This window comes from Stegodyphus dumicola, chromosome 2, assembly GCF_044657685.1.
Source record: "Stegodyphus dumicola isolate Sdum_Otavi_A_Nest chromosome 2, ASM4465768v1".
Lineage (NCBI taxonomy): Eukaryota > Metazoa > Arthropoda > Arachnida > Araneae > Eresidae > Stegodyphus > Stegodyphus dumicola.
Window position 1 is genome coordinate 237,506,281 of NC_140769.1, and position 23,876 is coordinate 237,530,156.

Here is a 23,876-nt window from a genome sequence, read left to right on the forward strand (position 1 = left end):
ATAACGCCATTTATTATCAAATGTTTAATCACAAATGAATTTAAAAATAGAGTATATTTGTATAAATAGCTGTATACCGTCTTTAAATAATGAATCTTAGTGCTAGTATTTTTATTCTGTGTAATATAGATTACTTTTCACTTTCTTAGTTGTTTGTAATAAATAAAAAATTCTTGCTTCTGTTTATAAAATAATATCTAAAACAGCATTTTAATTTAAATGCAAGTATTTCATTCATCTGATCTGCTAAAAGGTCTTAAAAAGTAATTCAGTAGTTTGTATTACCTTTGCCATGTTCAAATAATGTAAACTATGCTTAAACAGAAATCAAAAATTTAATACTTGCTGTCTTTCTTAAAAATCATAATTATATTAATAAATGTTGATAATAATAAGTACAGAAGGAAAATAAAACACTTTTACTCAAAAATCATATTTTTTTTTTTAAGTATCCTATATAATGTTGTGAAATTAATTATTTTTTCTTACAGAGTTAAGACTAGAAGAAATGTCTTCCATGGGAATTGGAAATAAGCCATGTTTAGACATTACACCAAGCCAAGATCAAATCTGTGACAGATCCATAAGCTTACAGCAGCTCAATAAAGGTATTTTTTCTCAAAAAATCCTTAATTATGAAGTTTTAAAAAAGTAGTAAATAACCACCAGTTTGCCTAATTTCAATTAATGTTATTGATGACAGATGATAAAATAGCTGTGATTGTATGGATTATACCTACATTGGTCATGATTATGAAACTTCTCCATATTAATCTAGTAAAAAAAAAGTACTGACAATATATATAATCATCTCAGAAAACTCTTTGTTTGTGGCAGGCACATTTTGAGTTAATCTGCTACTACATTATTTTAAATGATTATGATTTTCAAAATATGTGTATAGTATAAAAGAAGTCTCATATGAAAATTTAACTAACAACATCCTTAAACCTAGTTTTGACAAAGATGAAATAAATGTGTTAATTCAGATTTAATTTTTAAAGTCATATTTAAATTTTACATAGTTAATACCAGTTTTGCTTCATCTCAAAATTTGCTACCATATGCTATCTCTAGCTTTACTAACATGTGTGCACTGCTGATACAGCTGGCTTTGAATCTAACTGTATCCTTTGTGGTGCACTGATAATGTACAACTTAGTTTTAATCAAAAATGTTTATATATGTTAACACCCACTTGCTCAAAATAACAAAGTAATCCTTTTAAATTTTTAAATCGGAAAAGTTTTTCTATGTCATATAAACGTTTATAAAAACTTAATTATTAATTATCAGATGAAAGATAAAATGGCACAACATTAAAATAAATTTAATGTTTGTATTTATATCTAAAAGTTGTGCTTTTCCCCACTAAGTGTGCTCTTACCTTGGTTATTAGTGTATTTAAGTTGTGTCTTGGTTCAGGAAAATCACCATTTCATAATTTAAATCAGAAAAATAATTGCTATCATTGAAAAAAAATTTTTTTACTAAGGATCTATAATCACCCTTCATATTACACAACTCACAAAAAATTCCAGATTCTCATGAAACTCTCTAAAACCTTCCCAATTTATCTGCTTTTTTATATTCATCTCTAGATACCTTTCCATCTCAAAAACCCTAAATATATATGCTTTAAAGGCTCAAATAAACTCAGAGGAGGTCCTTACCACTGACCAATAATTATGTTAGATTCAACTACCAGCACACCTAATGGCAGTTTCTTCCCCCACCCCATTGATGACTCAGGCAGCAATCTTTGCAACGTACTCATTGTTCAAAGAAGCTCAAATTTTTCTAATATGAACAACTCTTTTAGTGTGTTTAAATACATCTAAAGGGCCGTTCACACTGGGGTTTATCTGAGCTAACGAAGACAACAGATGCAGCGGACCCATTTTCAAAACCATTTTTTTCCCATAGGGCAGCAAGTTGAAAAATCTGAACTGCAGCCATAGCAGAGCTAGTCGACACATGGAACTGACTCCTTTAGCTCAGCTAAATCCCAGTGGGAATGGCCCTTAAAGGTCCTTATTGTGCCTATATATTCTACATAAAACATATCAAATTATGTAACTGCTCATAATATGTTGGTTTAATGGGAATTTTAAAATTTTCCTTTTTCCCATTCACAAAATATTAATGGTTATGGCATACCCTGTGTCCACCCAGGGAAGGGAGAAGCTGTGTTTAAAACCACAGACTAGTTTTGCCTAATTCTTAGAAGTAACTTGAGTTTAAAAACCTTGTGTCACCTAATAAAATTGATAATCTTTAATCTGTGAATTATTATTTATTGTATAGAAAATCTCTCTAATTTATATCACAGTATTGTATATCTTGATCACTGAAGAAATAAATTTTCATTTAATGTTAATTTTTTTCTTATAGTGCCTCGTTTTCGTAACTCCATTGCGGTGTCCAGTTCTGACAATTTCAACAACAATGAACCACGACATCGGCCTTTGTCTATAATCTCTTTAGGTGGATCTTCTTCATCTGGAGATGGCCATGGCTCTTCTACATTTTATGATGCACCTAACCCTCTAGCTGAAGTTGAAGAAACAGAAGCAGATAAACGAAGATCAGTGGCCCAGCAGTCTCAGTGTTCAGCAGGTAAATATGAAGATAATGCAGATTTTGCTAATTTTAGAAATTAAGAAGCAATTCCAAGAGATTACATATAAATGTCTTAACAGGATTATACAAATTCTCTGCTCTTTTCCCTCCCCTCCCCCTTATTTGGCCAAAGGGTGTTAGACCCAAGGGGCTATTAGTCTCAAAACGGCATTTTGCGTCATTTTACTTGCTGCGTCGATTCACTTTTCAAACTCTTACCTCCAAATATTATCACCATGTATTATATTTAGAGAAACTAAATAATATCCGTGAATGCATGGAATGTTTCTCGCATTGTGAAAATACAATGGTACCTATAGCCATCAAATTTTGAATAGCGTAGTCCTCAGACTGAATATGGGCACTTGGAAGCCCAAATTTTGAATTTCAAATTTGTTTTATTATCTACTAGCCGCTATACAGCTAGCCTTCATCTGGCTTTTAAATGTACTGAAAAAATGCCTAAAGGGAACATCAAATATTAAATTTAAAAACCATCAAGAATTTTACTGTGCAAAATAACTTTATATATTTTTAAAAATAATAGTAATAATACAAATTTCAATAAAAATATATTATAAATAAAAAAATTACAATGAAATAAGCAATATCCCTTAAATACAAATATTAATTATCCTAGTAAATAAATTAACCAACTTCCCGTTACCTTGCCTTCTCTCGACAAAGTACAGGTCTCTTTCAGAGGTGGTTGTAAATAGCAAATGTTTCCCATAACAGGTTTCATTCTCTATATAAATCATGTAATGCTATTTTGATGTTATATGCAGGACATATAATATTACCTACATAAAAGATATTTAAAAATAAATCTTTCTTACTACGGTACATGATTATGGGGGTTTACATAATTTTATATTACTTTGAATGAATTTTTTATCAAATAATTTTTTTCTTAAGTAATTTAAAACACTTGTTGTTGGCCACCAACTCAGTCTACGTTTTTTATCACCAGCAAAATCAAGTTTTTTTAACTATTCTACTTTTAATTTACTTTACTATACTTGGAATAAATTTTATATTTTATTCATGCAAAGAGAATTTTATTTTAGCAGTACAAAGTAGCACTTGATCCATTACAGATATACAGATTTATACTATTTCCAACTGCATCATTCAAATAAATTGTTTTTAAAATGCTTTGATGATAATATTGTTCACCCCTAATTAATTACCCAATTCAAATAGAGGGTGAGAACTTAAAACCAGCCTCATTTGTGCAGCATGCAAAGTAAGGGTGAGCCTGGTTTTAAATTTCTCATCCTATATAGTTCTGTAATTTAACCATATATGGGATTGTTAAGAAAACTAGTTAAAAAAGTTTTTCTCAGTTCGTTTATTTTTGTTTTGTAGTGTACGTTTCTTTTTTTCTTTTTGTTATTTTAATAAATAATTTTTTAACTTTTTCCTTTTTAATTGTTTGCCATTCTATTTTTGTTTGATTTTTAATTTTTTTGCATGATTTAAAATATTTGCATGGTTTTCTTTTAATTTAAAACAAGAAAGTGGCATCTTCACTGACCTGAGTACATCTGGAGACAGCTATGTAGAAAATGTTCAGCGCCTGAAAGCCGTAGAACGAAGTGACAGTGTTTTATCTCGCACTTCTTATGCCAGTATTGAAGTCATACCCAGTGATTCTAAAGAAACTGAGGTGACTTAACAAATTTTAATTTTGAATTTTTCTCATTTCAATTAAAGAGCCTGTTTTGATTATATAGTTGTTTTGATTATGTTTCATTTATCACATTCATTTTAATGATTTATTATCAAAAAGTCTGAAAATTTTTATAGATTTCAGTGTTTTGTACTCAACATTGGTGTTAGAAATATTGCACATAATACCATCTTGGATGTTGAAATTGTTTTTCAGTACTGTAGAAAGAAAAAAAAATCTGTATTAATCTATATCACCACACCTGTGTTTAGGTACTTTTAATTATTTCATGCAATGCATATGAGTTAGTCAGCTTATTTATTAAAATCTGGTGTTATTAAGTAGTATCTTATAGAGCAAAAAACAATTTTGTTTATCAGTTAGTCTAGGAAACACAAACACAAGTTCTATCGTGGGTGTAAATATGAAACTGATATATTTGTAAAAGTATCAACTAAGTTAAAAAAAAAGTTCTGCACTTTAAATATGCAAAGAAAGAAAATCTTACTGTGGGCTATTTTCCTCATACAGTTGCCTTGACATCTAGTTTCTAGTGTCCATATGAACAAAGCAAAAAAATTCAGTATTTCAGAAATATGTCATAAATTAGTAATGCTTCTACAGTCGTATAAATATTAACTGCGTAATCATGAATTAAGATTCAAAATTTGTTTAAAATTAAATGTCTAAATAAATCAGTTTAATAAATAATTGCTCTCATTGTAATGAAATTGAATATTCATATTTTTATATTATTTACAATTATTCATTAAAAATCATTTTTAAATTGAAACATTTTATATACTTTTTTTTTTTTCTTCCAGATTTCAACTGCAATTTTATCACCATCTGGCCTCGAAGTATGAACAATATCAATTGCATCTTTTGAAAAATGAGATTAAGAAGAAAAGTGCCATATTCTTGCTGAAAGTTTCAGTGCATATAGACAATCCCTTTTTTGATTATCTCTACAAAATGTAGATTGTATATTTTTAAAATTTTAATGGCCTGTATGTATACTTTGTATCAAAAGGAAATAAGCACAGAGAATTTGTAAAGCAACTTTTTACTAATTCCTATTTTGTACATTTATTTAAAATCTTAAGAATCTAATAGAATTCTTTTTTGTAATTATAATATTTTGTACTTTTGATACAAATGTATTTGTGGATAATATTGTGGCAGGAATAACTGCTTTTTTGTATGTTTCTGTTATATAAATATAATACAGTTAGACAAATGCCTTGGTAGTGATTTATTTTATTGCAACTAAATAATACAGTTCGTGACAAGTGTAATAGAATTTCTGAACCTTAAGTATATAATGAAATTTACAGTTAAAATGCATAGCAAAATTAAATTAGATACTGCAGAATTTTATGTTGGGTATAATTTTTCAGTATTCAAATCTGTCCTAAAGCAAGCCTTGAAGTTAGTGTTTTGTAATAATTTCTATTTTTAATTAATTTTTCAACATGTGCTTTATAAACAGAATGAGAATTAAGTAATAAATAAATTATACGTATTTAGTTTTAAATCATATGTAAAATTATCCTCAGTGTAACTAGCAAAACACACAGATATAGTATTATATATTCGAAGCTTCCTGTTACAGTTCTTACCTATAAGTGACCATTCCATGAGAAAGACTGTTGTAAAGGCTGTTAAAATAACTGATGAGGGTATAAAAAATATTTACAATAATGTCATAAGGAAGGTAGTAGACGTTTGGTACAAGTGTTGAATTTCACTTTTTGACCTATTATTACAGGGTTCATATGGTCCTTAAAAATCCTTAGGTTTTTTTGGAATCTATTTTTGGTCCTTAAAAATCCTTAATTCCGACCAAATTCAGCAGGATGTCCTTAATTTTAATCATCTGAAATTACTGTCTGTTTTTACCACTGTCATTTTGAATGTGAATTAGCATTTTGGACAAATATTTTTAGCGATTCATTGACAAATATAGTTAGTTATCCTTTGAATGGATGAATAGGTTCATGGGTTATAATTTGTTCCTATTTCTAATATAAACGGTGGGATACTCCAGTTTATGAGCAGGAGGTGAAACATAAGCATTTCGAAATTCTTTCATTTTTTACCCCCTAATGAAAAGTTCTTAAACTTCTCGCTTTTGGGAATGTGAATTCTTTATTAAACCATTCCAGTTTGGCGAGTTATCAACATTTTTGCGATTTTAAGAGCCGTTTCTATAGAAAAATTTAATTTGGAAATTTTGGAATTTTTCGACAATATTTTTTTTTAAAACATAACATCGATCAGTTTCATTAAAATAATGCTAATATATTGAAATTTTATTCAAGAAATAATATTAAAATGAAACATTTTTATTTTTTGCCGTCATATCATAAAGTAACATTACGTTCCATTTTGGCGACTTATTATGCAATATTTTGAATCTGAAAAATAAACAAGGTAATAAATGCTTAAATTGAGCCTTAGCACAATTCTTAGCAAAAGCAAAATAGCTATGTAGTTAATTTTAAAATGCCTTCCTTTTAATTTTTTCATGGTAAGAGTTTTTCCCCTCAACATGCATCAGTTTTCTCTATAAAATTAATTTTACACTTTTCCTCTGATTTGGTTTTCAACGTATTTCTGATTTTTTTGCTGTTACGGAATTGGTATGGGTAATTTTTCTTTAGGATTTTAGACATTGCAACCTGGAAAGTTTAGAAGGATTTGAAGGCAAGATTTGTAGACCCACCAATCTGGAAGATTCCAGAAAAATGTCTTCATGGTATTAAAACGTAACGAATGCACTTTACAGAAAGTTTGTGCCGAATTTATTTTTGGAGAATTTTCGGAAAGAACAATCAAAGTATAATATTTTAATGTTTTACTTCTGACACTAGAATAATCTTTTTCTTAACATGTTTGTCTTCCTTTTATTTTCCCTACTTTTCATTAAACACAATCATGGAAAGTGTCAAAAATGCTTCTAATCCAATGGACAGGCATTTAATAGAAAGGAATTTTTCTATTAATAAAGAAATTGGAAACTAACAATTTAAAAGATTGATCTTATGTGTCTGCATCATCAGTGGCTTAGCTAGGATGGGGTAAGGGGGGATACATCTGTCCCTGTGCACATCATCCATGGGGTACGAAATTGATGTCTCAGAATTTTAGAATGAAGTGTTTTTCATTCTTGGCATACAGATGGGGGCGTAAAATCTTCAATTGTGCCTAGGCGCTGAAAACCCTAGCTACGGCTCTGGCCATCATGTATGCATTTTCCCACCTGATGCAATCTCTGTGGATCCTAAATTCTGCTGCCTAGTTAAAATTTTGCCATTTCTAGATTATGCTGTTCAATGCGTCAGTAAATTCTAAAAATTCTGCTGCGCTGGGTCTGTAACCATCCTTTACTATATATCATTTCATTTTTATTCTGAATGTTCATATTACTAAAGTAAGCACCTTTTCCAATACATCTAAATGCATTTAGGTTTTTAGTATAACAGAAATCTTAAATCCAAAAATTCTAAATTGAAGAAGAAATGTATTGAAGAAAGAAACCGAATAAACAAAGAGAAAGAAAATTATTCTTCAAAAATATGTATAGTTATTATTATGTAAATTAAGCATTTGATTATAATTTCAGCCCTTGCTATAATGTTTCCTTTCTGTTTCCTCACGAGAATGAAATCACATGAACTTAGATTAAAATTAAATTATGTAGTCTTTGACTACTAGTCCACATTTTTAGTTTGAATTTGACAGTTCCTTTTTAATTGGATCACCATGAGCTGTAGTTGATTTTGCTAGCATAAAAACATGTCTTTATGTTCTAAGGTCTTTTTAAATAAGAGCTTTATTTAAACCTTTTTTAATCTGACTTACTTTCAGACATAGCAATAATTTGCTTCTTGTCTGTCAAGGGTTTTGGACGATTTAACTTTTATCAGATCAAATAAAACCTCATAGGTATATAGAGGGATTGACGAGTTAGGAGATAAAACATGCAGATTAAAACAACTTTCTTATTGTTAGAAAAGATGCTTAAAGAGAAGGAAATTGATATAAATTAGTCAGAATGTCTGTAAAGCTTCAAATTAAAAAGATGTGTAATTATTTTGTTGAGTATTATTGCTACAAAATGTAAATGCTTTGTAGCTTTTAATGTGTCTTAATGTCATTTAAGGATTAATGTCATAAATTGCATGTATTTTAAACTGTGACATTTATAGGATTTTGGGATTGTGATTTTAGTTTTGCTTTTTTAACAAATATTTTTAAAAAATTAATAGTTGCCACGTAAATCTATAATGACTAAGGGTATCTAACTAGCTAATTTAAATATTTATAACTAACTGGTCACCTATAAAAGTTATCTGCATATTAATGCGAGTTATTGCTTTTCATTAATCTTTACATAGCACAAAAATTAAAAAAGTAAAACTTAAGTCTTTGCATCCAGTGAGACTTAAAATAATACAAAACAACTTATCACCTCTGGTGCTTTAGTGACTAATTGGAACCTTAAAATACCTAAGGTATAACCCTAAGAACTGTACACGAAGTCATGACACTAACTGCATTAGACAGACAGCACACAACTAACTTTCAAAACTTGTTAACCATGCCTACATCAGGCTTTCAGATTTGTTCTGATCAGAAGGTCTCTGTAGGCAGGCAACAGCCAGTCTTCTGTAACGAATCATGCTGATTTTACTTCTCATTTTAAGCTTTGCCGTTTGACATAAAATCTTCTTGCTATTTACTAAACCTCTAAACTGAGTGTGTGACGAAATGAGATATAAAAGGAGAAAACAATGTAAAAGCTAACTGTTGGTAAAACATAAATAAAATGTCACTAATCTTCTTTCAAAAATGTCCATAATTTGACTATATATTAGGGTAAAATATTTAATGCTACCTGATAAATTTTATAAACTTGATTTTATTCTTAAATTTGTTTTGTAATTATGTTTATTAAATAATGTTTAATAATAATGCATTTTACTTGTGGATCTATTTTATTCTTAGGATGGTATCACAAAAGTGAAGTTCAGGCATAGCTAGTAGCTTTAATTGGATTTATTCAGTTTCCATTTGTTGATGGGTCCTTAATTTTTTTCATTAATGGTCTTTAAAAGTACTTAATTTCCATGTGCAGAAATGTGTATGAATCCTGTATTAGGCTTATCATACGTCCTGATTTATCCCGGACAGTCCTGGTTTTTTAGTGTTGTTTGGGGTTTGAGAAATTTATAACTGGTGAGTTTTTTTTATTATTATTATTATTTAAACCTGTATGTTCGATATCGTGTTTTTAAAATTCTCTTACCGACCTCTTAAATTTCTCAGCCGACCTTGGGGCAAGCACTGTTGATTTTGGCGGAGCCGTGGCTACCATCCCACCACAATGTTTTGCTTTGTTATTTGGCAACACAACAGGGGCAAGGAGCAATGTGTTTATGTTGTTTTCGTGAGTGAAGTAACTCACCTATACGGCTTTGATCATTTTATCTCTATTCGTTTTTTTGTCTCATCATAACAATGGGCAAAAGAAAATGTGTATTTAATGTTAACCTCCAACAGAAATACAAAGTTTTGAAATTATGTAATGACAGTAACAATGAGTGTTCCTTTTGCACACTAGCTGTTGGAGAATTTTCTGTTGCACATGAAGGAAAGGGCTGATATTGAAGGCCATGTGAAAACAGCTAAACAGAGAAGGTGTGCTATTAATGCTACTACTTTAGGAAACATAAAAGAGTTTTTTAAAGCCAAAGATAGTAATAGCAATAACAATGATCTTGAGTGTGCTGCTAAAGAAGCTTCATTTTCATAGCACACTGCTAGACATGAACTCAGTTTCAAAACATCAGACTGCACATATAAACTGGTTAAAAAGTTATATGACCCAAAATTTTCATCTGTTAGAACAAAAACAGAGGCAATTATTGTCAAAGTTAATTTCGCCATTTTTTTTTTATACTTTATTGCGTTCTTTGGAAAATGTTAATTATGTAACTAACAATGGATAGACCAAACAGAAGTGAAGTAAAACTTGTTCCGATTGTAAGATATTTCAACTTGCAGGAAGGAATTCAAGTTAAGCTTTTAAATTTCGATGAAGTGTCAGGTGAAACTGCTTAAATTTTGACTCTGTATCTTTTGCAGTGCTTGAAAAAATATAAGAAAAGTTGGTTTGTTATACTGCCAATAACACTAACAATAATTTTGATGTATGGTCTGAAGAGAAAGGGGAATGAAAATGTGTTCAGGAAAGTTCAAAATGATTTAGATAAACTTATTTTAGGAATTGGTTGTTCAGCCCACATTGCACATAATTCAGTACAAACACGTGTGATTATCTACCCCTGGACACAGAGGTTATTGTTTTAAAAATTTACAAATATTTTCACATATATACAGTAAGAGTAACAAAACTTAAAGAGTTCTGTGAATTTCTGGAAATAGATTGCAAAAAAGTATTACCTCAAAACAGTACAAGGTTTCTTAGTTTGTTACCTGCAATAGATAGAATTCTTCCATTTGGCCTAAAATCCTATTTTGTGACAAATGCCCAAAATTATTATTTTATTTTATTTTTTTTTTTTTTTTTTTAAATCTAGAAAGTGAACTGTTTTTGAAATTTTTATATGATACTCATTAGTTATTTATTAAATTGTACCATATAAAAATTTATATGATTCCAGATTCAGAACTACATTATTAACGTAGTTTTGAATCTGGAAGCTAATTCTATCACAGCAACAGAAGCATTTCTGACATATTCTGAATTAATTTGTCAACTTCAGGAAAGAAAAACCCACAGATTTATACCATCTTCTACAAAGAATTGCTATGCACTCTAAAAGAAAATAATGATGTTCAGGAACAAAAATTCTTCTCAAGCGTAAACAATTTTTATAATTCTAGTATTCAATACTTGAGTTTTGATAAAGTTAGTAAGTATCAATGGATAAATTTACGAACTGAAATTGCCTAATCTGATTCAGAAGAGAGTGCACAGGTTGTTAATGAAATAATAAAAGATTCCATAAATATTGATGACTTATTTGATGAATGTACATTGTGGAACCATATAATTCAAAACCAAAGGGTAGGTTGCAGATCAAATTCTGAAAACGCATCAGATGCTATTGAAGAGAAGTGGAAAGCAATTTTTAAAGTGTTTCCAAAGACTGATATTTCGAGTTGCAATATTTTTAAAATGGGTAAGTTTGCAATGTCTTTGCCTGGGACATCTGTTTCAGTTGAGAGAGCTTTTTCAATTAAAGGGAACATTTGGCCTGCAGAAAAGGGTAGGCTTTCAGTATCTACTGTTAAACGTCTACTAAGTGTTAAAATTAATTCAGACTTTCTTGTTGTGAATTTTATGATGTACTGGAAAAAGTCATGTCTAGTGAAAAATACTACTGAATAAAAAAAATTAATGTTTCAGTAAACTGTTAAGACTATTAAATAATTTCAAAAATATATTCTGGGTTATGTGGCTTGGGTTAGTGGTTCCGCTGGGTTGGATTCCAAAAAATGTGGTAAGCCTTACCTATTATCAAAGATCAAAACTGAATATTTCTTCCATACAAAGAGAAATTGCTGCAGATTAGAAAAACAAAGCTATAAGTTAAGGTAGATAAGGTGTCTCAAAAAGTTTTTGGAATGTGTATGTCATGCAATGTCTCGGATAAAATGAATCATCTGTGTGGCAATTCAAAATAACTTTTTTTATGCCTCAACATCTTCATAGAAATTCAGAATATGAAATAATACAGGATTGCAATTAAATTTTCTCAAGTTGCAGATTTATTTATGCAGGTAATAAATTCAGTTTACAGTTTTTACCAGCTCGCAAAAATTGTTACTATGACAAGCATGCAAGACATGGTAATGCCATACACCAGGGGCTCTCAACCGGTGGTACACAAGAGAAAAATAGGTGGTATGCAAAGAAGCAAAGTATTCTTAATTATTAAATTTAAAAATTAAAAACCCAACATCCTGATTGGGTTTTTTCTCTAACACTCGTAAATATATGCGATCTGAGCTTTCTTTAAGAGTGAAGGTGGTGGTACTGAAGTTTTTCAGTTTTTGTTTAGATGGTACGCATTAGGCAAAAGGTTGAAAACCGCTGCCATAGACTATACAGATATACATGGAAGCTGGTAAGTCAGATGAAATATTAATAGTCATATCGATATTTTCTGATTCACAAATGCTTTTAACCAGTCTTTGATGCCCATGAAAAGCTTGGAAGTCTTGATATCCCTACCCTCCCCCCCCCCCAAAAAAAAAAACTTGCCAGTGAATAAATAGAAAATATTTTTGCATTTAAATTCTTTTAGGAGATTAAATTAGGATACATGCCACAAAGATTTACTGAAGAATTTCGGGAACAAAATCTTAAAAATGATCTATTAGACATTTATTCGTAGAAATTCTTATATTTTTCCATTTCTGAAAATTTTCAGAAATAGTGTTGTAGAAAGTATTTTCGTATCTTTCAGAAGAAAATTTTTCTAAAAGATAATCAGGATTCTTTGGTCACCCTAGGGTTTTCTCTGTATCTAAAGGTAACAAGGGGGAAAGATGAACATTTTTGTTTAAGAAAATTGGTTCATATTCACATTAAACATGCACACATACATGACTGTGTTTGGCAGTTGGAAAACGGACATAGCTATTAAATCAGCTGTATGATATTAAATAGGTAATCTTTGGAAAATATTCTGGAATAAAAAACATGGAGGGTGCTTAAACAGTCATCAAAAACATCAATTTATCGGCACTGCAACATACACTGCTGGTCACCGTAAATGCAACACCCTGGAGGAAGCATGCAAATAACATGAAATTTACAACATGCATTAGCGGAGGTGAGATATGTAAATGATTAGAATTTCAGCGCAGATGCACTTCACGCGCGCCTGTGGCGTCACTTTAAAGCGCTATTTAAGGCTTGGAGTTTTGGACGATTTCAAGTTCGGCAATTGTATTTTTCTTGTGGTTTTTTTCAAAAAGCGATCAATTATGCCTCGTAGCAAACTGCGATCATCGTTTGATCAAGTATCCGAGTTCGACAGAGGAAGGATAGTGGCCTACCGAGAGTGTGGATTATCTTTCAGGGAAATCGGTAGTCGTATTGGACGAAACCAAACAACTGTAATGCGGATATGTGACCGTTGGATGCAGGTGGGTACGACGGACCGACGTTTTCCATCGCATCCTCCTCAGTGCACCACTTCACACGATGACAGGAACATTGTGCGCATGGCAGTGACGGATCGCTCAGTCACTTCACGAACCATAGCACTGCACATTCAGTCTGTAACGCATCATCCAGTGACTGCGCGTACCATTCGATGCTGTTTACAGCAGAGTGGTCTGTCCGCAAGATGTCCATTGCTTCGATTGCCATTGTTTCTGAACGACTGACCCAGATTACATCCGAAGCTGAGACACCAGATCAACTTTGGCAACGTGTGGAAGCTGCTTGGTCTGCTGTACTCCAAGAACACATCCAAAGGCTCTTTGAATCAATGCCGAGGCGTGTGGCAGCGGTGATCTCCAACAATGGCGGCTACTCTGGCTACTGATTTTGGAAGGAACCACACTTCACAGAAGTCTATAAATTTAATCATTTGATACTTTGTCAACATGTTATCTACTAAATAAATTTTGTTATGATATCTCTTGTCTTTCTTGGTGTTGAATTTGGGTGGCCAGCAGTGTATGTTCAGTATAGCTTTCTAAAGACATTGGGAACATTCTGTGCGTGTAAAATAATGAGATGAATAGTTGCAATTTCTAAGGAATCTTGAGTAACGTGTTGGTTGCTAGTCTTCAGATTAGATAGCAATCATATATATATATGTCTATTATGATAATTCTATGTAGTGAAAACTTAAGGATTTGAAAATGGCAATGTTTTATAGTCCTTGGGATAAAAGGTGCCAATTATTTTTTAGTTATGGCTGAGATGGTAATGTTGTTGCATACAGATAGGATGTGTAATAGGCAGATGGAATTTAGAAACCAAAAGTAGTTATAGATTCGCGTAATAGATAGATGGAATTTAGAAACCAAAAGTAGCTGTAGAACCACCACATAATTGTATTTCTTGATGATAATTTCTTACAACTTTCTTGGTTTACTCAACACTGTGGATACGACCCCACAGTTCTACATACAACGTGTTGAATTTTTTCATTTAAGTAAATGAGCCGTGTAACTGCCCATAGCACCAGGAGAAGGAAAAGCCTGACCGGAAAAAATAATTAGTCCGACAGGACGATCACTGGCGAGCGCCGGATGGTTTGTTGGTCGGAAGTAATAAGGAAAAAAAGAATGGAAAGGACAGTGAGGGCAAAGGGGACTTTTGACCCTGGATGTCGGACGGGACGGTCCGATTTATTTTGGTTGAAGGGCCTTCGCCATTTTTTGTTATGCAGAGTTTGTTTTTCTCATCCGGCGGAGACACTGCCGCACTTACCTATCCATGATTCTACCGATAATATATAATAATCAAGAATTGTTTTCTTATTAAAATTTATTGTTAAAAGTGTCATCTATGCGTGGATCGACAGTAACATGTGTGAAGGAAATGAACCTTACTCTACAAATATACAATAATTCTTATGTCCATCGCTATAACTACGGCAATCTACGACACGCAGCACATGTTTGCATAGCAAGAGGAAGATAGGAAAAGTAAGTGCGTATTCAGCAGCTGGGGTATTTATACAACTGAATTCTTTGTTCTGAACAGTGATTAGATAAAAGTCTACTACATTGCAAGACTAGCATGACATAATGCTGATTAATTTTCAGATATGACACACTTTTGATACCAGGAAGGGGATAAAGCCAAAGTAAAATCAGGAATTAAAAGGACTGTTGCTAGACTTCTTTCATGTTTTATATCTTAGACATACACATATATACTATAATTCTATAGTGCATAAATATAGGGGTCTCGGCAAAGATATGTTTTTGTAAGGCAGGAATAATATATGCTTTACAAAGAGGTCTCTCTGCGATGTGTACAAGGATCACAGAAAACCTGGCAGCCTCTCACAGTGGCTCTCAGTCCTCTTAAAGGTAAAAAAAAAAAAAAAAAAAAGACCAAGAGTTAAGGTGCTTATGGATCTACACCACAATCATTTATACTAAGTGCTGCAGTTGTTAATGAACAAGATGCAGAATAGTCAAATTCCATATGCAACAGTGCTGCACTTTACCATGTAATGCATCTCATTAATTCTCAAAATATTCCATGAATGCATGTTACCAAATGTGCCAGAAGCCAAACCAAAAGGCAAAATTGTTGAGGAACACTAAATGTGAGTTGCTGCTGCAAATTCTGCTAATTAAATTGAATTTATTTCCAGTGTTAATATTCTGTTATTAGCATATTTCCGAAATTGCATTGTTTTGCATCCAATGCAGCTTACAATAGGCCTATGTTAATTCTGTCATTTTAATTGTAACTAACCTGTATATGAACAGATATAAAAAAGATTTGTCTCGCAAAAATTGTTGAGGATGGAATAATTAATGGAATATATTATCATTGCTGTATTGGATTATCTAAAACCAGAATAAAGCATCTGATGTGGACACCACGTGACTTTCTTGTACCGGGCTATTAAATTGCATACATTTTTGCTGCACTTCATTTAAATTTATTTCCTTGAATTATTCTAACTTAACTGATATCTCAAGATAAGTTGAAAATGACATCAAAAATTGCAAATTTTGAAATTAAATATCCTGGTCAATTTTTGTCGTATATGAATCAAATGTTTTCAGTTCTCCTCCATAACGAGTATAAAATTTCTCAGAGATAAGTATAGGAATCAGAAGACCGCATTAAAAGTTAAATTTCGTTATTTGTCGAAAATTAATTTTTTTTAAATATGACATTGCCAAAAGTTAATATCTTCGTCATTTAAAATACATCTGTAAGTGGAATTCTATGATTACGACCAACAATTGTGAAATTAAAGACAGGGCAAGGGGAAAAAATGTATTTGAATTGAAAATATTATCCCGTTATGCTTTTCTAGGATTTATGAGGGATTAAATCAAGAAGAATGCATTCAACGTCTAATTCGCATTCGGAAATGAAGGTCCATCTTGTGCTACTGTATTTAGATGGTTTACAGAATTTCACAGAGGTCGGAACTCTCCTCAGGATGAAGAACATACAGGAAGACCGTTATCAGCACTTATCCCAGGTAATGTGTCTGCCATACGAAAAATGGTAATCCATGATAATCGCTGCACCTACCAAATGATACAGAAGGAACTTAACATGGGATCTGCCGTCGTAGATAAAATTGCATATGAAAAAACTAGTTTGCCATTGGGTTCCCCATAATTTAACTAGGACCAAAAAGTGTGTCAGAATCAGTAAAGAACCCCTTAAATTATTTAAAGATTGTGGCCACCGCATTATTTCTAAAATAGTAACTGGTGATGAAACGTACATACCATTTTGTGACATTCCAGCTAATCAAGGAAGTAAAAATATGGGTCTTTGAAGATGATCCCACGTCTACAATGGTGAAAAGACAACGTGCCATGGAAAAAGTAATGTATGCCGTTTTCTTCCAGGACAGGTCAAAGGCATCGAGCTGAAAGGACAGAAGACAATCACAGCTAACTGGTACACCACTAAGTGTCTTGTGAATGTTAGGGGACTCGTGCTGCACCATGACAATGCATCTTCTCTTTCAGCAAGATTGACATTTGAGTTTCTTGAACAGAAACACATCAGAGTGGTAGGAATATCCACCCGATCTAGCTATGTGTGACTTTTGGCTATTTTTTAATCTAAAAAAGAATTTACGTGGTTGTCGTTTTCGTTTCGAATATGAGATTGATGAGGTTATAAATTCATTTTTTCATCTATTCCAAGGGTGGGAGCCTACTATGATACCACAGGACCTGGGTCTGAACTCCGAAGAAGGCATGGATGTAAATTGTCTGTCTGTTCATCGGAGGTAACGATGGCTATCTATTGGGTGCCTCCATAATAAAATGACCACCGGCCTCAACAGTGCCGAAATGGTGCTAAAGATGGCTAGTACTCGCGGTTAAAAAGAAATGCACTTTGTGTTTAACTTTCTTAATAATTTGAAGTGATAATTACTCATTTGTGTTTTGCCATACTGAGAAGAGTTATATGAGTACTTTTGTGAAAAGTTCTAGAGCTGTAAACTGTTTCTTTTGGGAAAATAAATTTTATCAAGCTATATTCTGTTCTGTGTGCATTCAATCCATTGCAAACCCGTACGGTCGTAACAATAGTAATGAAACGTGAAAAAGTTATATTAAAATTCTGAAAATGTTGGGAAAAGCTAGATTAGAAAATTAATGTCATTAACTAGAAATGAAAATTTTTTGCTAATATGAAAGTCTTCAAAAAATTCTATTTACTAACCGAAGAAGCTTTGCAAATAATTTTTGCAGATCCATGTTTCAAGTGTCCATTTATGATTACCTATCAAAAATTTGTTTATTTCTCCTTTTCAAATATACGATTTATTTTCCTGATGAGAAATTTCCACGCTTTTATATTTTGACCGATGTATATCAAATCGTGTTAACATGATACGCTAAAATTCCATAAGAGTTAAAGTTTGGTATCCTTTTACAGTCAAACAAAGAATTTTACAGATAAATGACGATATGACCTGAGAGTTGAACTTATGAGAATCCGAGTAATTTTATCATTGATATAAAGATCAAATAGTTGTCAGATAAATGAGGACAAATTAAGAAAAAAATTATTCATTGTTTTTATCTAAATGTTAATTAAATCTGCTATCGGCTAAATGTCCTATTAGTGATTACATACACATTGATGTAGTTAGTATATGTTTGTCATTTCTTTTGGACCCCCAAATAATGCTTCTAGCAGATTCAACATGCATGTAGCCTTCAACTGACTCATTTCCAATGTTGTAAAGCTTTTGCACTATTTGTATTTCATTAGTGATTTTACTGGAAATATAAAATAAATAAATAAACCTTTGATCATTTGACTTTACGATCTCTATAGCCAATTATTTGATTGTAAATGGGTATTATTAATGCAGATATTTCTTGTGAATTGCATTTTTTGTTTCCAAAAGGCAGTTATTAATCTATCATCTTTAGATAGTAAATAAATCTAACTCGCATTACAAATGATTCACACCAGAAAATCAGATGCCAGTCTTTCCGAACCCGCCAGCAGCCGAATGGTATAAAGCTTGCACTGGCAATTCAACACGGGTTCCTATGTTAGCGAATGGACTGGCTGAATGAGAGTTTTCGTGGTTTTCCCCTTGTGTAACATGTATACAAGCCACGTTACGTTCCCTTACAAAGGTGTACATCCTCATAGGCAGATAGTGGCTGTGCCATAATATCTCACCTAATTTTTTAAAAATATAAAACGGATATTGTTTCATGCTAAAGGACATGTTTTGTCAAGAATCAGTTTCCCAAAGCTTTATTTAGCTAGCAGAAATTTTTTTGTTATCCGAATAACACTGAGTTTCTTATTCTTTGTTTAAAATTAAAAATTGGAAAACCGTAACTCGATAACTGACATCTTGCTAATCGTACAACTTATCCTTCGGCGGATGCGAGATTAAGCAATTGTTTTTTGTTTTTTTTTTTCTTTCTAAATATGCGCGATATCTGTCAGTCCTAAATTTGTAATGCGAGTGTGTTCGTTGGTCCATGTGGGTGCGTCACTGGAATGCGAGCTGAGTTCGTTGATGACAGTCAAACGGTTAAAGACTTTTTCCCATAGGATTTTCTGCTCAAATTTATTATAACAAAGGAGGACAAACTTCACGTCTAGGTTAAACAAAAAGGTATTCGCACCTGCATAAGAAGAAATCTTTGATGGCGCTCTTCAATGAGATACACAACAAAAGGATTATATAATCTTTTATTTCATATATCAGACATACTGAAGGTACTACAATAAAACAGACCATAATCTACAACTCATTTTTTTATGCATACATGAGTTCGGTGCTGAGTTAAGCCTAGTGACACCATTATAATTATTCAATTTTTCGTTTTCAGTGAATGAAAGAAACTGTTTGCGATTTGTAATTACATTCTGCGTATTTGTTCCCAATTCCATTCATTGAACAGGCTTAAGCTCAAGTTACGATTAGTATCATGGTTGAGGCAGTAATTTAATAAGGTAAAAGAGTTTTATATAAAATCCACGCTAAACCAAATAGCCCCAGTACAGCCGCATCAGTAGCAGAGTAGTCAAGGAGTACTGAATACCAGTAGTTCGTTCCAGGCAACCGCGCTAGCTGCATGATTAGTTTTACTGTTTTTCACCATATGCAAGGTGAATTCGAGAGAGTGGCGTACCAGGGCGGCATTTTTCATGTGGAACATTATTTCATGGGGGGTTAATTGTGTATTATTGAGGCACGTAAATAATAATGATATTCTGAATTGCCATGTGAAATTAAATTGATAACATTTTATATCCTTTCTATTCCATCGAAACAACTGAATGAAAATTATGAATATCGTCTAAATTATGATAACGGTGAAAACGTCGTTAAAATAGAATTATAGTGTTTCAGATTTTTGCTTCCGTAACTGCTAGGAAAAACGAAACCGGTAGGGAGAACCTTCTGAACTTTTGAAATTTATTCTAAAATATAATCTCCAGAACAAAGTTTCAAACACTTTACTCTGTTACTGCTAACTTTCCTCATTGCTGGAAATACTTCTAGTAGTGAGAAGAAGAGTTTCCTAAATTAGAAAAATTTAAGAAATATTTGAAAACATCAAGTGTTTTACTTTGTTTATAAGAAATCTTTTTATACAGTCTGCAGAACAATGGAGCAATAGACATCTACAATGTCACCGACGCTTTTGCGAACAAAAACTGCTGTGCGGTGTGAAAATCAGTCTTATCTTTTTAAGCATGAGAGCAAATAACTGAATTGATTATTTTCTTTACATTCAATTGAAACAGAACTAAGAATTGATTTGGTTTGGAATTACGGCGAAGCACTCGAGGGCTATTTGCCTAAGGAAAGGAATGCCTTCGTGGAGGATTTTCTAAGAGAACATGGCTCGTACGCATGAGGAAAACGGCCAGCCCGTTCACCAGGATTTAAACACCGGACTTAACTACCAGTGGTGGTGGGCAACCAGAACTAAGAATTATACGTGATTTATTGTTTTGTGCTTGATGTTTACAGGTAAATGTAGGTGCGTGGCATATCTGCAAACTAATACACATTCAAATGGTTTTCTTTCGCAGAGCATTACCGATTGATTCATTAATGTAAAAATCTGACTGATATGCACATAAGATGTAGGTAGATAGATATTAATCTCTATTCCTTAGGAGGAGGAGGTAAGAAAATCTCACATTCTTGGAAAAGATTGCTAATACTAATATAGCAATATAACAACCCTTTTTCAAAAATTTATATAATTTGTTTCATGATTCTAATGCAACCTTGAATTACAATTAAATAATTCAAAGTAACAATCAATCTGAAATCTGTCAAATATTTTTACATTTTTAAAACAAATTGTAACAACTCAGAATGTAACTATACAGAATAGTCAAGTAGCTACTCAGAATGGAAGAAGGATATTTGCGCAAAAGTTAGGTGAGCTGTCAAGCATGTGTATTTGATATATTTTTATGAATAAAAACATAAAAGCACCAGAATTATTTATACCTCATCATTGATTATTTAAATATTTAATTATTTTGGAATATTAAATCAAATAAAAAAAGCTTTGTAAAAGACCAATAAAAGGAAATCGTACAGCTGTATTTATCACAACATATTGCAAAATACTGAAATGAAATTTCTGTAAAGTAGAATATTTTTCAAGAATAATTATTTTATTTTCAATTAAAACATTCCGTAGCTTATCAGGTGCTTATGATACAGGAGCAAATATAATTTTTTCTGTCTTTAATTTTCCAGATTATTCAATATATTCAAGCACTATCGTAGAATTGCCACCGGGTGCTTGGGTACAACGTGAGCGAATGTACCTTTCCACAATCCCTTCGAATGTGATCGGATTGCGCATTTTCCTGCTCTTTAATTTTCTTTCGGTATCCCTACATTTGCAAGCCTCGCCAGTTATTGGATTTTGCTTTACAAATGGAGTCGGTGGTTTCGGAAGTGGATCTGGATCGAATAGAGAAGATTTAAAGTAATTGGGCTTTCTCTGTCCAGTTTTAGGTGGCGAACTGCCGAATAAGTGATAAAAGGTTGTGGCATTGGCTGGTGTTACTGGTCTCGGTGGTGATACTTCAGGTGGGTCGAACACATGAGACTTGAAATGGTCTTTCACTTTTCGAGGCGTTGCCACTGGTGGTAATTTGAATGCATCAAATATTCCAGTTCCCTTTCCACCAGGAGGCTGTAGGTGCCTCAATGTACGGCCCAGACCATAAAGTTCTGCATCCAAAGATTTACGATCAGGTGATATCTTCAATAATTTTCTCGGAGTCGTAATCGCTGCAAGTGACATCTTTCATCTGTATCTCGAGAGAATGGCAGTTTAAAGGATTGGTACTGTCCTAACAGCAGTAAATTACCTTGAGTCCAATTTATAAGTCCATGTTTATGATTCCTTATGATGTGTTGATGACTGGAACTGATAACTTAACGTATATCAATCGAACTTATGATTCGTAATTAATCAAAATAAATATCTGAAATGCGTGAGACTGTAACAAAGCGCTTTGACATGCCAAGCAAATCACCTGCAACATTTAATTATAGACCACGTGCTACAGATATATTGCCAATCTAAAGCAACTAAAGTTAGTAATTTCTCCTAAATTTTTAGTGAAATTTTAAAAATTTCAAATAAAAGAAAAATATTTGAATGCCTGCTTCGAAGTTACAAATATATTCAGATTTACACTTATCTTTACTATCGTTGAAATTATAGCTTTGTCTCATATTATATGTTATGTTGTCTCATATTAAATGCAGAAAAATGTAAAAGAACTCTAAAATTTTATAAAATATAGAGGTTTAAAATAGTTAAAATAACCTCAAGTTAATGAGATACATTTCGATGACCTCAGAGATCACGTGACTTATATACAGCTAATGTAAATAAACAACTTGGATAATCTTAGAGATCACGTAATTTATGTAAACAAACAATTAGTTAATGTAAACAAACAAGGTCATTCTTCAGGTTCTCTCGCGAAATGTATCTCATTAACTGGGCTTCTTAGCAGTAATTCATGAACGCACCGTTTTCTAAACATGTTTGTTTGTTTAATATGTCAAAACACATGAGAGTTATACTCACGAATGTTTCATAATAAAGCTATGAAAGTGAATATTGTTACGTTATTTTTTTCCTTCACGTTCGTAGGGGTTCGTGTGGATTTGGAGTGAATAACGACGACACTTGATGAAGTGTCGAAACACACTTTATTTATCAATATTAATCAGGACAGCTCTAAAGTTACGTTATACAGTCGTCGAAGATCTACTATACACTCGCTGGAACAATCAGCGACACAGCGAAGAATGCCATCAGAGTGTTAATACAATTTGCATCAACGTATTTATGTGAAACTGGATTTAGCGTCAGCGACACAGGTTATCAGGTTATAACGGTGGAGACAGCTTCACTGCAAAGCACCAGAGTATAGCTCCCGACTCTGCTGAGTCGTTCTCGGAACTGCACGCACTCTCGAGACTCTCCACGCTACAACTTGCAATGAACTCGATGACACACAGAGCACAGCTCCCGACTCTTCGGTTCAGTCGTTCTCGGAGCTCAACACACTCTCTCGACGATGCACTAACTGCGATACACTAAGACAGTGGTGCGCAAATCTTTTCGACTGCGACCCCTTTTGTAGAGAGAAAATTTTTGGCGACCCCTAGAGATAAATATTCACAAATACGATGTATATTTCGCGCATTTCTTTCGTTTCATTGAATAAAAACATCATCATATCTGACTCATTTTAATTTTATTTATAATTTAAAGAAAATACTTTTTTGTATAACACAAATATCAGTAAATTGCCCTTTAATGAGATGTATGTGGCAGGAAGTTTCTAATTATCTCATCGATGTTTGGATGTATGTTACTAATTGCAATTCGCATATCATCTTCAGGGTTTAAACGCGAGCGGTATTTAGTTTTTATTGAAACTAGTTTGCTAAATCCAGTTTCACATAAATACGTTGATGCAAATTGTATTAACACTCTGATGGCATTCTTGCATAAAACGGGATATTGTTTTTACACGGATAGCCAACATTTTTGGCAAGGCTGACTCTTAAATTGATTTCAAAGAGTATAATCACTAATTAGATCTATCAATTGCTCTTTCTCACTAATTTGAAGAGTTGAACTGCATATGTCAAAGGAAAATGGATCACGAATCCAACCAAGATCGTTTTCAGGAAAATCCTCGAATCTTCTCGAAAATTTTCCTTTAACTTTTCAATGTGATTGGAAATGATGTTTTTAAATGTAAACATATCTATATTATTTTCCTTTATAAAATCGTTAAAGCAAGGGAACATGT

The 23,876-nt window shown here is 32.4% G+C and overlaps 1 protein-coding gene across 2 annotated transcripts in view; it reads left to right on the plus strand.

Annotated features, from left to right (window-relative positions):
• Nucleotides 1–5,540, plus strand: part of LOC118197537 (puratrophin-1-like) — a 329,078-nt gene extending 323,538 nt beyond the window's left edge. For both annotated transcript variants that reach the window (XM_085811921.1, XM_035369057.2), the window contains 4 exons: nucleotides 492–608; nucleotides 2,395–2,619; nucleotides 4,143–4,294; nucleotides 5,122–5,540. In XM_085811921.1, coding sequence (XP_085668047.1) covers nucleotides 492–608; nucleotides 2,395–2,619; nucleotides 4,143–4,294; nucleotides 5,122–5,163 — 536 coding nt within the window. In that variant the 3' untranslated portion in view covers nucleotides 5,164–5,540. The remainder of the gene's footprint in view (nucleotides 1–491; nucleotides 609–2,394; nucleotides 2,620–4,142; nucleotides 4,295–5,121) is intronic.
• Nucleotides 5,541–23,876: the final 18,336 nt, after the last annotated feature.